Here is an 18,109-nt window from a genome sequence, read left to right on the forward strand (position 1 = left end):
CAAAATTAGAGGCCCTCCCTGCCCATTTTTGGGAGCCTGCATGACAGAGCAGTAAAAAGTAAGGAAATTTAGCTTTACCAAAAGCTTTAGAATCTCAGATTAAGAATTCCACATAAACAGACGAAAAAATTCACACAAATTCCTTCCCATCACATGAATTATATTTGAAACATTGCAATCTACTTAACAAATTAACACAAGTAAGCTTTCTTTCTTATACAGTTACTTTTTATGCACAGTTTCTCGTTACTTTTTATGCATATTGTCTCGTTATTTTTTGGCTTTTTCATCGTCTTTCTTTTTGTCATCTTTTTTATCGTTTGACTGTTGAGACATTGATCCTAATGCACTTCTTACGGCTTCACTGTCCGGATTAACCCCCGGCAAGCTGCTAACTAAATGCTGCAGGAATTCTGGATCGGTCATCACAGAACTGAGGTTATCATCAGTTTGCTCAGTCTAAAAAACATCAAGTCATTGTACACAAGCATAATAAACAGCGGTGCACGATGGGGTGCAATTTCGTCTGTATTAAATTCAATTCAATCAATTCAATTCAATCCTTGCAATAGTAATGTGTCATATAACGACGTATTACTACCGCAAGCAAACTCAAAGTGCAAAAGAGCGCAGTAGACTGGGCAGCAAAATTTAACAAAACTAAACCTAAGACACAACTATTTAAATGCAATCGCATAACAGAGTAAAAACGGGTGTTGTCAACTAGAGTAATTTTAGTAGAATATGCAAAATGAACTTAGCAGAAGAGAGAAGCAAGGAATTAGCTGGATGATTTTCAGAATCAAAATTATAGCATGAAAATATATTACTATGTATCCTATTTTTTAGAAAAGAGGAACTCGATTCAACCATGACTTTCAGCTCGTTCCAAGAACTAAACACATGCATGGGCACCCACCTGTTCTGCATCCATTGGCAATGGCGATGCCTCAGTGTTGTCAGTTGCAGCAGTTGTTGGTCTGCTGGCATCACTATCTTCCATCTCAGAATCCTGCATAGACATCTGAATAGCCATAGCAATCTGCTCTTCTTCACTTAAAGCTGCTAGATCCATCGGAATAGAGCCCTGGCAAAAAGAGAGGACAAATACTTCATGTTCACTTCATGACTGAATATCCTCAGTTACATGAATTCAGGAGGTAAAAAGGTTTTTCTTACCTGCCGAAGTTAGAAACGAAACTTCCCTGCTAGCAAAGGAAAAAAATCTGCCTTTCTATGTAAACACCCTTCTGGCTGTAACAATTATCTTATGTCCCCATGATCTTCGAAAAACTCCAGCTATCTCTTAGAATCCTTACATTCTTATTAGGCAGAAGAAAACTTTATTTCAAAAAAGTACCATTGCAATAGGACATCCCAAACTAGATGCATCACAGAGGAGCCACGTCTCTATACTACCCGTCGACCTTATGGTTAAGAATTCCCTAAGCAATCTTTTTCTTGAATTTCCAACTTCGTTTTATTTTGGCTCTTAAGAAAAACAAATTTAGACCAACATCTTATAATATTGTCACAAGTAACAAAATGAAAAAAAGGCAAAACTATCTTTGAAACGAGGATTCTTAGTCCCATTCATTTCACATTGTCTTTCAACAAAGCATTTCTACAACTAACCCCCCTCCCCCTCACCCGGCAAAAACGATTAAGACACAATCCCCGGTATCAGAACAAATGCGAACAAAAATTCTAACCCCTGCCATGGACATATTGAGGGCACTGCGGAGCACTGCATCCTCATCGTAAGCAGAATCAGCTACAACTGCAGTTTGGGGTTTGGACTCCTTGATAGCCTCGGTTGTTTCTTTAGCCTCCTCTTCCTGTCTCTGTCTTTGCTCTTCCATTGATACTCGCAACGCCTGTAAAACCATTTTCAAACAATTTAATGCGAGATACGAGAAATTAGACGAAAAATATCCGGACTAGGATTAAAAATACTGTTTAAGGTCATATTGTGAATATTAGAATAAAACAATATCACACAAACAAAGTTGTATTAGGCAGAAAGAAACACTGTAACATGAATATTCTTTCAAAGCCCGGTATGATATTCCAAACAAAACAACTGCAAAATAGTTTGTATTTATTGGAAGCACTCACCAACGCAAGTTCGGGATCCAAGTTCGGATCGATATCGTCAAACCCGGATCCAAATCCACTCGGTGCAGTGTAGCCGTCCTCTCCTTGCACAACAGGAGAGGAGCGCAAGGCATCGGCAAGAGCAGGTCCCGGTGGGACGGTTACAAGATGACAGCTAAAAGAATATTAGGTCGGTCACTGAAGCTGCTTCTAACTTTAAAAATCAACCATGTACAATGTGAAATTTTTTGAACATTACAATAACTTGAACAGTAACTTATATTGTCTTATATTCTGCAACCTATCTACCTTCAAAGCTTTTGGGACATTATAAATTATATTTCTCTTAATAAACTATTTCCTGTTCAAAAAAGTTCTAGCGATAGTATTTTCGGATAATAGAATGATAATGAAGAACAGAAAGACGAAGGAAAATTATTGATTGTTCAAAGGACTTTTTGCATATTTTAGCCCCTGCCTCTTTGCGTAAAAAGAGGTTTAAATTAAGAAACATTTCGTTTGATAACTGTAAAATTAAAAAACACGCAGATTCTCAGACGTACAGATTGTAAAACAGCAGAAAACAGGGTAAAAGAGTAATTGCATTTCTGCAAACCCACTAGCCATTGTAAAACTATTTCAAAGAATATTTTCTTGCAGTGTCAATAGGTAAGTTTTCTTTTCATAGCATTACTGTAAGGTATGACGGATAAACATTTCTAAAGGCACTGGGTAAATTACACAATAGACGTCTGCTGCATGTTCCAAACGACGCTTTTTCTATTTGATGTTAAGGGAAGAAAGAGAGCTAAACCGAGAGTGCTTGAAATGAAGGATTTTAACAGAGGGCAGGAAACGAGGGAGGTGGATAATCAACTAAGTAAAACTTTAAGACTGGCGTTCAACTAAGAAGCTGACGGTACCACGAACAGTTTTCTAGTTATTAATTTCACGATTCGTGTCTGTTAGAGCACAGTTTCAGCCATGACACGAGGTATTTAAGGCCTTAAAGAAAGATAGAGAGAATTCCCTTTGGAAGCGATAAAATTTGAAAGTAATACCTTGTGCCTTCTTTGCCATTCAAAGTATTTATAAATGCTGATAGTTTTTCATTTGTCTCGTTCTGAAAAAAATGTTTGGAGAGAAAATAAAATTCCATCAAGGGAAAATAAACAAGAGCGAATTAACAAGTAGTAGGCATCAACCCTTGAAGGGGCTAATGTTACTTTACATCTACTACATTTATGCCAACGTTTGCAAAAAACTGAAAATATAGCCGTAAATGAGCCATTAAACGCCCAGGGCACTTAATTCTCAAGCTGTTAAGATAGGGGCTTGTCTAGACTTGGCGCTTATTTGAGTATTGGGCGCTTATGAAATTTAAAGAATATCAGTCTTTTTATAATGTGTTTGTCCTCATACAGAAAAACAATACTCGGTTACCAACATTAAGCTATATAATTGCTCAACAGTATAAAGACAGTAGGGAAAAGCACTGGACTACAATCATATTGTCAGGGTTTACAAAGGAAGTGCGTTAATTTTTTATTTGCCAATGCAGTAATTAACTGTTTTTTGGGAGAATGAAATGAGAACTCCTGTTGTTGCAGCAGTCATCGGAAAGAGAAAACGTGAAGATTGTTCGATTGTTCCAGGCCGTTTTATTGATGTTACCATCGATAATCAAACCGCAGGTATATTGCTTGAATAGCTTCAAAAACCTAACAATTCTATCATTTTGAATTAAAACTGTAACTAACACTGCCGTTAAGCCTCTCTTTTTTTGTGAAAAATATAAATTAACCAGATAACAGTTTCTGGATACAGCAATGTCACCTTGTTCGAATAAGATTTCATTTTGAGCGCTTATTCGGACATAGGAGTTCATTCGGACATGGGAATTTATTCGGACATGGGCACTTAAAAAGAACCTTTCTGTCTAAGGGCGGATGCTTATTCCCACTGGGTGCTTTTTCCGATTGGGTACTTACTCCGACTGGGTGCTTATTCTGACTAGGTGTCTATACCGACTGGGTGCTTATTCTGACCGGGTGCCTATTCTGACCGGGTGCCTATTCCGACTGGGTGCTTATTCTGACTAGGTGTCTATACCGACTGGGTGCCTATTCTGACCGGGTGCCTATTCTGACCGGGTGCCTATTCTGACCGGGTGCCTATTCTGACTGGGTGCTTATTCCGACTGGGTGCTTATTGGAGTCTCCGATACGGTAATCTGATTTTTGGCAATCAATGCAGAGGTCGAAATTAGATTGCTTCCTGCTCTATTTCAAAATGCCCTGGGGGCCTTTAGAAGCAAGCGATCAACATTAACAAAAAATCCTTAATGGTAATGTATTTGCGCTTGCCTCAACATACCATATTGCCCGAAAGACTTCATTTCAACAAAAAAATCAGCGAAAATCCAATGCTGGGAATATCCATAAAAGAAACTAATAAATTCACTGTATGCTTGAACAACTGCAGGATGTGAATTGAATTGAATTGGATTACACTGTGGTCTTGCATAACCATCAAATGTAGAAATGTGAATGAAACATGAGCCCAAAGACAATTGACGAAACTATTGGTCAATCAGTGGCCGCGTTAGTCGTATTAAGCTTACTGATTGGCCAAATTTGACTGACAGACAGCTTGAGTTACTTTCAAAATACTCACATCTTCGCCCATGCAAACCACATCTACATTAACCTTCTCTTTCTTTAATTTCTTGGCCAGCTTTGTCAGCTAAAAGAGAGTGGGTTTTAAAATGCCTTGAAATGCTTAATCAAAAACAAAGAAGAAGCCGTGAATGATGTGACGTAAAATGTTAATGTCAACATGCCAGCCTATCTGTTTAATAAGCCCATTGGTGCTTAATCAGGATATAACAGAAAGATTCACAATATTAGTCCATGATAAATAACACAATTAGTGATGAATGAAAAAAAAACTTAAAAAGAGACATAGATTAAGCAACCATCAAAAACAATAAAGATTTTGGACTAAAATATATTTTTGTGCTTTGATATATACTTTGGTATGAAATCTTAGAAAGAGCTTTTAAGTAAAATTGCAAATGAGCTTGAAAATTTGAAAAAGCTATGAAACAAACTATTATCATGGCAACTTTTAGATGGTTTTTATGAGGCCCCCTTTCTCAAATAAGCCCCCTTTGAATTAGCCCTTATCTAAAAATTGCTCAAATTAATAGGCTCCCAGGGGGCTAATTTGAGGATTTGAGTTGAACTGACCTAAAAAGAAAAGCGACCTTCATGAAAAGCAGTCTCGAGTGATCAAGGCTTCCTCTTTAAATATCTGTATTAAATATCTATTATTATCTTTATAATGAAAAGCCCTTAATAGTACAATAATGGTGATGAGAAAATGGCTCACCTCTTTTTCTGTATCATTGATTGGGCTACCAACAAAACTCACAATTCTCAGTCTATGATTCTTGCCTTGCCTGTGCTTCAATGCAAGCTGAACAAAGAACCATGAAATAATGATACTTAATTCATACACAACTGGCCAGAAAGATTAAAGCTATAAAATACTTGATATAATATAAAAGTGGTATCATAATTCACCATTAAATACTAAGCCATTTTGAAACATTGTGCAAAAGATTTTGAAAACATCACCAACATAAAAGTCAATTTGTTAAGTGCATTAACACAATGATAACATAAAGCTTTTTAAAATGAGCAAGTCACCAAACATTAGTAAATTAGGCTATATGATTAATCAAGGCAACCATCCCAACAAAGGTTTTTCTCTTAATTGTACAGCCATGATAACTTATCAATACACACACTTCTAATGAAACATATCCCTTTTTAGCTAAAAATAATGTAAATATATAAATCAATCATTATCCTGGAAAGGGAGAATATGCATTTAAAAATTATCAAACAGGGGTTAACATATACTACAAATACAACATTGCAAAAATTTATATAAAGACAATCAAGAATATGTTATCACAAAAAATAATGTTTGCGTGAAAATCTAAGCAATTTTTTTTCATTTGGGTTTCTGTTAAGTTGATAGGGATATAAAAGTCTTTGGTCTCTATAAATCAGAATGTAAACATTTTTCCCACTAATGCTATATAAGTCTTTAGCAGAACTACAAAAAAAAGAAACAAGGTTTTAAAAAGACATAAATGATAAAATACAAATTCAGCAACAATAAATTAGTCTGGTTTTTTCTCCCTGCATTAGCATCCATAACAGCTTTAACATCAAATATAACTTACGTGAGCTATTCTAATTCCGGTGATAAGTTTTATGAAGCCAGTTGGTTGAACCTGATGAAGTTTAGTCAGAATTCTCCCAACATCTGTTGTAAGAGTGGCTAACACTTCCAAGCTACGCAAGTAAAGAAAGAAATGAAAAAATCTTGTTCTTTTAATAATAATGATACAAAGAAACAATATTTTGATTGAAAAATATTGGAGAAATTTGAGCAATTAGGGTACTTAACTGACAATGGTAGTCTGCTGAGGACAATTGACAAAGAAATTACACATAGAAAAGACACTTTTTGCAGTAAATTGCTTTCATGAGGAAATGTCTCATCAACATAACTATATGAAACGCATGCCATTTGTATGTGACTATGCACATAAAATGAAACAAAATGTCATCTGTTGCGGTTTATAAGTAAAAACAGAAAAAACCATGAACTTGCTGTAATAACACAGAGAAGTTCGTTAATATGAACTGACAAAATGCTACCAACACGAACAAGAAAATCTACTGACCTTGCCAAAGTCAGCAAAGCAACATTATTTTCTGGATTTTGTCTAGTCTTGGCATGACATATTACACCTACTGCATCTTGCTGGGCTTGTATACGGGTGGGCAGAAAATCTCCATTTCTCATCCATTCTGAGTTATCAACACTTCAAAAAGAGCACAAAATATAAATAAGCAAAAAGACAATACAGGCAGGTCAAATCCAGTGGCGAAGTCAAAGGTCCTGCTTGTCCTGCCGGGCAGGACCACAAATTACCAAAGATAATAATTTTTAAAATATTAAAAATTGATTCACTTTATGAAATCATTATATGCCTGATTCAAAGGCATTTCTTGTCTTATTCTACACTTATACTTCGTGGCTGTGCCCTTTTTCAATTTTGAGACACAGGGTGACTGGAATGGAATTTCGAGTATCCCGTTCGTAAATTGATATCGTCAAAAATTTAGCCCTGTGGTCAGTCCTGCTCAATACTCGTAGGCAGGACTAAACCCTATGTTTGGTCCTGCCTAACAATGGGCAAACGCCTTGTAGCCCTGTTTTTGGTCCTGCCTCACAATAGAAGAAAACAATAGCACTCCTGCCCTTCAGAAATGGCAGGACCTCAGGTCCTGCTCTTTCATGAAGGCAGGACCTAGACTTTTGGAGCCCTATGTTTCGGTATAATTTGTTGATTTTCTGCACCGTGGTCAAAGGTCACAAAGAATTTTCACTCAGGCCATAGTCAGGCTTAACTATTTTGATATCATGTATAAAACTAACTGTAGACGTCATGATTCAGCTGCTGAAGAAGTTTTTGCTGCTGGAAGCTTCGGCCCTACACTGTCGTCACTTGATTTATACAAGAATCGATCGTTTCAGTCGAGTGGCACTTATAGAAATCTAATTGTTTAGGGTCGTTCTGTTGGTCCTATTTACTGTTAAAGTCAGGAATATCACAGACATCGCGAGGAACCTGACAGCATATAGTTTTCTCTCAGACTGCAGAGGGCAAAGGAAGTCATATTCAGAGGCCTATTATAAACAGTAGAAAAATTTGCCGCCGCTGCTGAGAGAGAATCTTCGTTTTTTTTGTACCAGAAAAGTCGAGATCGAGGGGAGATGGAGTGTGCATGACAGAAAAATGGCTTGCTTAAATTTAATTTCAGAAGTTCGTCCTCCTGCCTTAAACAGGAACTACCCTACAACTCAGAGGTCCCGATGAAAAGGTCGCTTTGAAAAGGATGAAAAGGAAAACAATGGTAATTACTGGGAGCTTTTGTACTCGGTGACTCAGATTGTATTGTACTGGCAAAATGTTAAGGGTCTCCTCTAATATTCAAACCAAATTGATTCAAGACCCTATCTACCGTGCATCAGACATATCCATGCTGTGACAAAATATTTTTATTTTTTTTCAAATAATTTGAATCAATTATGTTTCCAGTATGTATTACAACTGTATATGCCTATCTGTACAAGCAATTTCTTTTTAGTCAATGATTTCAAAATTTTTAATCAATGAAAACATTTTCAAATGTTGCTTATTTTAGAAAGAATTTTTGTGATGCTCTTTTGACTTCTTCAATGTAAGGCAGGAGGAACTTGAAAGGATCCGAGCCTTTTTCCCCTTTTTTCCAAAATGTGGCAGTTAAAAATGTTTCGCTGCAATCTTGATTTCGACATATCCGGAAGGGCGTTTCCCCCTTTTCCGGGGGTGTCTAGGGCGTGGCTTCACGTGATTTTTCCGGGGGCTATGCCCCCAGACCCCCTTTGGGCAGGACCACCTGTTCTTGGTTAGCTTCGCCACTGGTCAAATCATAAGTTGTTTGCCTAGTTCAATACCTTGTTTGGGTGCTGAAAAAACATCAAGATAAAGATGGGAAAGGGTCCATCTGGTTGAAAAAATAAGAAGGGTGAACTAACAATTAACAATGAAGGCAAACACATTGAAGATGCGAGAACCTTTAATAATATACCTTGTGGTACAATAAATATTTATAAGAAACATGATACTCAGATTAATTCACTTTCAAAACTTGCTCAAAGACAAAATTAAATACTATAACTATTGAATTATCAAGCAAAATGTTTTCATTAGAAAAAAAGGTGGTACAAATAAACAGGGGGTGTCTTATCTAGTTTTATAATATATATATTATTTTCTGATGTTCTGTAGACCAGAAAACTATAAAAGCTGTGACATATAAAAATATGTCTTCTACAAAATTAAACATAAAAAATTGGCTTCTCTGGTAATTTCAACTTTGCTCAAGCCTTATTCCAAATGCCCAAGTTTGTATGGTAAAGTAAACCTGAATTCACGTGAGCAAGAACTGAATATATATTAACTATTTTATTTATTTCTGTTTTTATTAATTACTAGCATAGTTCAGTTCATTTTATTTTTCAATTATACTACGTGCATATGTTATTGAAACAATGCTTCTGCAAAACAACAAGTTACAGGAAGGAAAAATATATTATGCATTAAATATTTAGAAGAAGTATAAAAAACAATAAGGAGACATAGACTAACAAACAACAAACTAACAGATTTATATGCATGTAATTTTGTTTAAGGAAAAGCAGGTCTCAATAGGTGAACTAACAGAAGAAGTAAAAGACAACATTTTGGAGTTCAATTGATAAGTAAAGATCCTATTAATTAAATAATTTTATGTTAATGTTGGCTGATTGAGTAAAGTTTTAGGATTGGTAGTTAATGGAGTCTAAATTGATGCCAGGAACTCATAACTGTTTAATCTTGTAAAAAAAGTTTAGCAAGCAATGATGTAATATCTACCATTCCAGCCATTCATAAAAATATCAGCAAGTTTACCCTCAGTTGATAAATTATCTAAATGACTCTGATTAATAAGTAAGGTTATAAAAAGGGTGTAATTTTGATACTACTTGTAAAAATATGAAAATACTTCTTGTACTTGCTATGAAGTGGGTAGGTTATTTTAGCATGACCACAAACTGGAGGTCGGGCAGGGACAGACATTTATCATGTTTGCGGATGCTTTAGATGCTGATACTTTTTATGGTCATGAAGACTTTATAGAGGATTAGTTTGGGCTAGCAAGCAGTGAATAAACAAAAAGATGACAAACCATGATATCTTTCTACCTTTTACATAATTGAAATCAAAAACCGGGCCCACCGGGCTTAATATGGCCTACTTACCAAACAGCTTAGTGGAGCAGCTTAACATATCATATCCGCTATAATAGTCAAACACACATATGATCATTTAAGTATAAAATACTTATATTCAATCAAAAGAGGGCTTACCAGATGACTGTTGATTCTAGTACCATTTTGAAACAATTATTGTTGAAGATTTTCTCCAATCATCAACAAAAATCTCAACAACGATGTTGAACTGAAGACCAGAGAAATATGAGGTAGTTTCCTTCGCAGCAGCTCCCGTCGCGCAGTTATCCGTTACTTTGGTAAGGCTCAGATGCAAGTGGGAAAGGGGGGAGGGGGCAAGGGCTAATTAAAGACTCACAACACAGGATTATGCAAAATTTACTATCTAATGAAAAAATTAGGGCTCCGATATTTATTTGTAAATGAAAATGGGCCCAAATAGCTTCATTGGGCACCCTAGACCTCTAGGACCTTGTGCAATTTGCCCCCTGCCCCCTGCCCCCTCTAGGATGCCCTGTATATAAGTTAGTCTTGCAGCGCACGAATTGTAAGTGTAGAGTCTGCACTGCACGCAGGCTAGAGACAGAATGGACAGATTACTATTTGGATTTGCCGAGCTGGCCCGAGTTGCAGTGCCAGCCGTGTGGGGACAATCCTTCCGCGAAATACAAAGTCGATTCTAATGGGAACTGGGGGGACGAATCCCCCCCCCCCCCCGTGGTGCTGACATTTTTATTGGACGGAGGGAAGCTTGAGTTGTGGCTTGAAAATTACCGAATGCCTCTGGGGTTAGTCTTAATCTTGATATATAATGACGCTGAAATATCCTATTTGAAAACAACATAGAGATGGAAAACAAGCAACAAACAGAATTAAACTAAATTTTCCTCTTGTTTTTGGTTGTTTGAAATGGATCATAAGCACGATTATCGTCTGACGGAATTCTTAAACCGAATTCAATTATCTAACGCGAAGAATTTTCTCAAGCTATTTCATGAAAAGACGGTGTCTTTGCGGTGCAAAAGTATCAACACCTTGCATTCCTTTCTTTGATCATCCTTTATAATTGTGTTTAAGATAAAATTCGAACAAATTATACCTGAATAAGGCTGATTTGCTTGAATTCATTTGTTTGTTACAGGGCGAGTGACACAGTATAATGCTTTTAAACGGGGGTAGTTTCCAAATTGGTCCTTCATTGTACACAAACATTTAGTACCCATGAGTTTCATTCTTATGAAGATGCCAATGTGGTTCCAATGTAATAGATTTAAGCTGCAAGGAGGGTGGGGGGCTGTTAATGATTGGAACTTTTGATTCTTTAAAAAAGAATTTCTTAACCAAAAAGTTTGAATCATTACAAGACCTTTAAGTGTTAAATGTTTTGTGGGAAGAGCCTCGTTTTCATACACTTGATGCTGTAAGATTAACTTGCTAATCAACGATTTGATTTACGTTACTGTGAATCTTCGAAATGAATTCTAACGAAAAAGTAAAGTGGATTAAAAGTTAAAAAAGAAATTCAGGCTATTGAGGTTTTGGTTTATACATCAAACAATATGTCGGATGCAAAATTCCTAATTAAAACAGCTAATTTCTAAACTCAACCTCTACCTATGTAGGTTTATTGCTGACTTCATAGAATTTACAAGTGTGCATTATGTTAATAAATAATAGATATCGACTAAAATGACTTGGAAACAGGTCTCTAAATCTCATCCTAGCTCACCATCTGCAATAAAATTATTCATTTGATTTCCATAGAGAGCTGAAATGACACTACCCCCCGCTTCGTACCGTAAACACTGAGGTTTGGAAAGTTTGCCTTAGGTTTTTAATGAAAGAAAGGCAGCCCGTGGTTTACCTTACATCTGCTTGCTTAGCAACCAACTGCATTGTAAATAGGTAACAGGCAGTCGCTCCGAAGTTGGTTCTAGTGCGTTGTGTGCTACCTTCGCGCTAAAAGCTCAAGAATATGACGCGAAATCGCTAGATAATCCAAATGGAAAGCAATGGATTCCAAAATAACCATAACAAGAATCAAAGGTTGAGAAGCACTGTATTCAATTCAAGATCGAGGTTCGTAAATACACAGGTATATATTATACAGGGGTATTAATTTCATCAGTATGAAAGACTATAATCAGCAGCAAACTGTGGTTTCACTGAGAAGGATTTAACACAATGAGAGAGCCTTCGCAAAAGTTCAAGGAATAGGCATGATTCATCTTGCTTGCATTCTTTCGTTCTCCTTCATATATTTGCTTGCAGAAAATTTAAAGTTAAAAAGAGGTCACCAGACAATTTTTAACGTCAACCAATAAAGTTTCCTGTCTTTTGTGCATATAAAGTGCAGTGTTTTCAATTTCATATTGACTCCGAGTATAATGGTTTACAACCATTTGTCTAGAAATATCAGACAGTAAAATCGAATGAAGGGGTAGCAAAACAGATACGTAGTTGATCTCAGACCCTTCTAGTGGAGTTTCTTAATTTTCAGAAAAAAATTCTAGGTACTATAAGTGTGGTTTTGAATTCCAGGCAGTTGAAATAAAGGTAAAAGCTCTTATAAAATGTAGATATTTAGTTAGTTTAATGTTACGTTGTTAGACATGCATTTCGGTTGAACTAGGAGCAGCCACGTGGTTTTCTGTAAGTTACATACGCATAAGTGCTGTTTTGCATGGATTTTTCAGACAAAACAGAACTCACTGATGCAAAATGAAAATCTTCCCAATCGCGATTCCTAATTTATCTTAAGGCAATGATAAATTTTTGTTGCATAACTAGACACCAACAGTTCCAAAATTGAAAAATATAAAAATGTTTGAAAACCAATATTGATGTTAAATATTGATTTAGGGACCGAATAAAGTTGTGAGTATTAGATAAACCATTGATTTTAAGATTTTTCTCGTGTAAAACACTTTTATAATACAGCCTTGGCTATCATCTTCTTTTTTAACGTTAGAACTATGATAAAAAGCAGTCATTGATTTGATAACGATTAAAGGCTTTTTCTTTAAGAAAACAAACATATTTCAGTCTTTTTGGATATCGTGCCAACGACCAGATAGTTTCAGACTAATTGTTTTAAGGTTAAGGTCGTCAGAGCGTGTTTGAAGGCAGTTTGCAGATTCGTCGGTGCGAAGTTCATATTTGGAGGGCAGCCCATTTAGTTCCTCGTCGCATATGGTTGGTTCCTGTTTGGTGCTCTGTTATGAACGAAATATGATACAGTTGAGCAGGTATTTTGGAGCTGCAGAGGTGCAGCTACCAGCCCAGACCCTCCCTATCGTTACTAACGGCCCTCGGTTGCTTATTAGAATAATCTCAGTCGAGGCCACTGATATAGTCGAGGCTAATCAAATGGCTTCTTGAAGATATCAACTAGAATCAGCGTGATAATGTTAATCATTTAGGCCCTGTATCCACAATACTAGTCCCTCCAGCTAAGCGGCTACTTTTAACAAGCAACGTTTGGGATTTAAATAGACTGAATCAAGCCTTAGTTTTTTTAAGATATCAACGGCTTTAACATGCTTTTAACTGAAAGGAGGCTTAGTGACGCAGGATTTTTCTTTGTTATTGTAACAAAGCAGGGGTTTTGAAAATACAGACTAGGATGGTTGGAAGGGAAATTGTCCTTCCAGCCCTGGTGAGCATAGACTATTTTCATGCATTTATGAAAACAAAGGCGTGGCAGGGCTTGAGTCTATAGAAACATTCCTCTTTAGGGGAGTCTTGGCTTTAGTTTTTTAGAGAGGACTGGATACCTGTCCGAGAAAGCGTTAACTTTATAAAGACTCACAGCAGATTCCGTAGAACCTAGCAACTGATGTTTGTTTGCAATGGTTTCTACGTTAATGACATGGACTGTCACTTAATCTGACTTGACTAAGGTAACGTTAGAAAAACAAGTAGAACATAATAAAGAATCAATTTCGAGGAGCCCACTTTGCAGAATGTCGCTGTTTTGTAGGTTTGCAGGAGAAAGAAATAAGTACCATCCCCATTTGTGAACAAGACCTTCAGATTATCGACATTACTGCCAGGGTCACCGCAAGAGGGGGGGGGGGGGGCGGAGTGGTAAAGAAATGACACATACTTGAGAAAAATCCGTTGCAAACGATGACTTTTTACCATCTAGGGGTGCATAGTCTTTAAATAATAGCTAGTCCAATTTGTCAGCCAATGGGACCTGGACCACCTCCACCCCCACCCCCAACCCCAGCACAAAAGTCAGCAACGGTCCTGATTAGGTCGCACAGACCCTAGACATTAGCATAGTGAAGCATCAAGTCACCGTTGAAAATCATTTTAAATTATTTGTCAGGAGGATGTAAAACATTTGCAAGAATTCTGTTACAAATAAGAAGATGATTTTAGCATGTGTTGAGGGTGTTCTTTTGGGCAAATAAGTAGCATACATTCATTAGACAAGAATGGCTACCCGTAACCACTGGAATCGAAACTGGTAACGCTTTATCGGATTGTAATATCCCCAGAAACAAGAACAGCTGCGAATTTCAAAACACTCTGAAATTATTGTTTAGCAAAAGATTGACCAAAGGATGTGTTGACCGGGAGTAGAACAAAATGGTGGCACAGAATAGGGCACGGAGCACTCGAAAATTTGGACAAGAAGTAACTTAGCTTGTCTTTTTTATGGTACTTCTTGCGTGTTTTTGAAAATTTGTGGCCACCCCTAATGTCGTTACAAAGCTGTAACATGTTCAGGTTAAAACCAATGTGAAGACTCAATGTGAAGTCAACTAGATCTTTGTTGTATGGAGGTTTTCAATGCACAGTTTGTCTGCTTGAGAGATGAGAAAATAGGAACCGCGAAAGAGCAATTAAAAAAGCTCCAAAGATAATATGTAGCGAACAGTTGATTGTGTAGATAGTTGCCTAAAATGATACGAGAAAGCAAAACTCCCAGTCTGCAGTTGCTAGTTCATATGATTCTTACATTTTGTTTCTCGCATTTAACTTTTGGTTCTGTACAATTTAATTGTTTTGAAGTGAAACATATTGATGTTACTGAGCGTGAAGGGGACTGGGCTCTAAATGTCGTCATTTGTTGATGAAAACGGCCGTTATGTACCCAAAATAGTTAACTTTAGTTTACAGTTGAGCAACAAAACAACAGCCAGAGCTGATCTAAACTGTTATTTATCATTCCAGAGTGCAGTCGAGAGAGCAAAGCCCTGTAAAATCATATAAATCATTTTTGCCTGTCAGTACCTTCACTACAAATGGCTCGTTTGGGATTTCTGCCGAAGGAAATAGAAACTCGCGAGAAACACGCAAAAATGCAATGATGTTTAATTCTCCAGCAACAAGACGAACATTTCACCAGGCAGCCGGGCGTGAGTATATTTTGCGCTATAACTCAATTATTCCTCACTACTTATGTGGTTTTCTTCTTTCATTTCGATAAACCATGGTCAAAAGAATACGGTTGTTTCAAAACAATCGGGTATATTTTCATATTCCTTTCAACCTTGTCTTGGCTAAGGAAAGCCAGATTTCCTTCTAAATGATAATTGCGGATAGCAACGCAACTGGCTACTGTTTCTTATCTCGATCGTGTTCAAAAGGATTTACGGGTGTCGGTTGAAGTTTAGAAATTCAGCCTTGTCTTGTGTGCTTTTGTTGGAAATTTAATGCGTTCTTATAATCTTATTATTGCAAATGTGAGTTATTCCTTGACAACTCAAACCCATGGGGTACACGAGGTTGAGTATTTCATTGTGAGAATTCATTAAACTGGTTCCCAAAATCCCTCAGAACATACAAAAGCTCCAGCTTCGATCTTACTTTCCATTTCTTCTTCAAATATTATTATCTCTGCTCCCCCATAAAAATATAGAAAAATATCACAAAAGTCACACGAAAAGTTTAGTTCTTAACCCAGTTGGACATTTTTTAAGGAAGCGAAAATTGCTTCAAAGCCAACAGGACTAATGACTACCTTTAAATGACGTTAGTGATCCAAGACTTTGGCAGTAGAAGATATTTCTACGATACGAAGAATCTACGTCATGCTTTTAAATTTGTTCTCTAAAATATTTGCAGTGTCAACAGCCGACCAAGGTTTGATTCAAAAAAGAAGTCCATGGAATGGGACGTCATTTGTCAACGACGGAGCAAAAGAGCGTAGCTTTCGTTTTGCTGCTGTTAAAAACATTTTCAATAGAAAAACATACAGCGACCCGGAAGTTCGTCATAACAACGGCTGGTTAGATGAAAAAAATAGTGACATAAGTACGGAGACTTCAATCCGAAGTTCTGGAAGCCTAAAGACTGTTCATTTAAGTTTCCATATGGATTCTGCATCAACTGAAAGACGGCCTGCGAAGAACAAAGTATTTTTACTAAGCGATTCGTCACTTGCAAGAATGAAGAAAGCTTCCAGCATTTACATTGACAAGAACACCGCGTTTCATAAACAGAGAAAGAAACAGATTGAAAAGACTATTGAAGACAAACATAGGTCTCAAGTAAAAAGACAAATGTGTGAATCTGAACAGCAGTCGAAAGAGAGGTATGACAGAAATATTAGTAATATGAACGAGCTCAAAAATGTAAGGAAGAAATTCTGGAGTGAAAAGAAGAAGCGGGTTAGTAGCACCTATGTGTCAGTTGCAGCCCTTGACACACCAGAGGTCGATCGCTATGCATATGGCCTACCAGAAGAAGGAAAAGAGTATACGTTTGTAAAAAAAAGTTTTGTAAAGAGTAAAACAGAATATAAAGATAAATGGGACAAATCAGTACAAAAAGCAAAATCGATAGTCAAACTCTTAGACCTCAAAGAAAAGGTTAAACAAACAAGAACTTTGCCGATATTAAAGCCGTTAACCTCGCAGTCAAAACGAACAAAGCTATTTGAAAACGAGGTTAATAACTGCGAACCCATGAAAGAGGAGGACGAGGTAGCAGAAATAATAGATGAAAACAGAAATAATTGTGGTACCTCAGAAAAAAATTGTGATACCCCAGATGTTAGCAATACCAACAAAACAGATTCGCTGATTCATACACTACTAGATTTTGGTTCTGAGGGTATGTTTCTTTTAAAATATACAATTGGTTAAAGCTAGCATGCTTTCTAAATAACGAAAATTTTATTACAAGACTTCTTGATATTATTTTGAAACTATTGATAGAATAAGCAGCTTTTTCTTAGTTATCTCTATAACTTCTTGTCTTCACATGACACACAATACTATCATGTAGGTTCATATAATATTTTCAGTTTTATCCTTTATTGTAGGTCTCTTTGCCGTTTAAATGGTGAAAATTAGTTCAATTGACTATGTAAAAGAACTAGAACATGTACTCATTCTTTGTACATAAAACATGGATTTCATGACTATTTTCAATAACTGAAAATTCCAAGGAAAAGACAATGTTTATGCAAAGGTCGTCCCTTAGTATCTCCCATTTTCCCCATTTGTATCTTACTTTGGTTCTTGATACAAATCCAGTAACTTATTCTTATACTTTCACCTTCAATCTGTTTATACAACCTTTGTTTATTGCTTGTTTTAACAGTTTCATCTCTTCACGGAACGACAACCGACCTTGATACAGACTTTGAAGATCTGTGACACTATGCTGACATGACGACAGCTCATTTGCGAAGAAAAATTGGATAGAAATAGATTTTATTTATACATTAGAAATCTTGAAGCCGTACCTCTAAAGCGAATCAATTTAATGCAAATTACATAACTAGCCATTTTCAAATTAGAGCATATTTCCCATGCAACTAAATTCCAAATATGAAAACCCTCCGTAATTTCATCCATAAACAATGTTTCTCGTACCTGTATCTCCAACGATCTGCCCCTTTTTTTCGTAGGAAGCTTTTTTCATGCGGGTACATTAAATTTATAATATATTACTTCAAGAAAATAGAAAGTATTGTAAATTAATAACTTGTTCATAAAGAATTTTGTATTCTTCTTTTTCTCTGCGTTGAATGCAGGGTATAATAGCTGGGCATCTGGTTTGTAGAAAGTAATTTAAAAAACAAGTAAATACTTGTGGATAAGCAGCAAATTCAAACAATTCTTTCACTACAAGATAATTCATTGAG

The 18,109-nt window shown here is 36.5% G+C and overlaps 2 protein-coding genes across 3 annotated transcripts; one reads left to right on the plus strand and one right to left on the minus strand.

Moving 5' to 3' along the window:
• Positions 1-129: 129 nt before the first annotated feature.
• Positions 130-10,293, minus strand: LOC135696088 (26S proteasome non-ATPase regulatory subunit 4). The gene is made up of 10 exons (XM_065215365.2): positions 10,138-10,293; positions 6,863-7,003; positions 6,356-6,467; positions 5,491-5,577; positions 4,774-4,842; positions 3,159-3,220; positions 2,119-2,272; positions 1,713-1,877; positions 920-1,087; positions 130-459 (listed from the first exon to the last, which is right to left on the minus strand). Exons 1-10 carry the CDS (start codon positions 10,161-10,163, stop codon positions 271-273), a joined length of 1,173 nt encoding a protein of 390 aa, XP_065071437.2. The 5' UTR covers positions 10,164-10,293; the 3' UTR covers positions 130-270.
• A 1,528-nt stretch (positions 10,294-11,821) lies between these two features.
• On the plus strand, positions 11,822-17,956 carry LOC135695997 (uncharacterized). 2 transcript variants are annotated; one of them, XM_065215252.2, is made up of 4 exons: positions 11,822-12,094; positions 15,187-15,371; positions 16,081-17,070; positions 17,563-17,956. In XM_065215252.2, exons 2-4 carry the CDS (start codon positions 15,320-15,322, stop codon positions 17,616-17,618), a joined length of 1,098 nt encoding a protein of 365 aa, XP_065071324.2. In that variant the 5' UTR covers positions 11,822-12,094; positions 15,187-15,319; the 3' UTR covers positions 17,619-17,956. The 2 variants fall into 2 exon arrangements, with proteins under 2 accessions (XP_065071324.2, XP_065071323.2); XM_065215251.2 differs by having other exon boundaries at positions 11,822-12,078.
• Positions 17,957-18,109: the final 153 nt, after the last annotated feature.

Source organism: Rhopilema esculentum, chromosome 14 (assembly GCF_057945365.1).
Source record: "Rhopilema esculentum isolate cy_ngs chromosome 14, ASM5794536v1, whole genome shotgun sequence".
Taxonomy (NCBI): Eukaryota; Metazoa; Cnidaria; class Scyphozoa; order Rhizostomeae; family Rhizostomatidae; genus Rhopilema; species Rhopilema esculentum.

Excerpts from the sequence above, each read along its gene's own strand:
- LOC135696088 (XM_065215365.2), bottom strand. The coding sequence starts at position 10,163 with ATGGTACTAGAATCAACAGTCATCTG. Across the intron at positions 2,273-3,158 it reads AATGGCAAAGAAGGCACAAG|CTGTCATCTTGTAACCGTCC; the intron begins GTATTACTTTCA and ends ATATTCTTTTAG. Across the intron at positions 460-919 it reads TGCCAATGGATGCAGAACAG|ACTGAGCAAACTGATGATAA; the intron begins GTGGGTGCCCAT and ends GATGTTTTTTAG.
- LOC135695997 (XM_065215251.2), top strand. The coding sequence starts at position 12,002 with ATGGAAAGCAATGGATTCCAAAATAACCATAACAAGAATCAAAGGTTG. Across the intron at positions 15,372-16,080 it reads ATTTCACCAGGCAGCCGGGC|TGTCAACAGCCGACCAAGGT; the intron begins GTGAGTATATTT and ends AAATATTTGCAG. Across the intron at positions 17,071-17,562 it reads ACTAGATTTTGGTTCTGAGG|TTTCATCTCTTCACGGAACG; the intron begins GTATGTTTCTTT and ends TTGTTTTAACAG.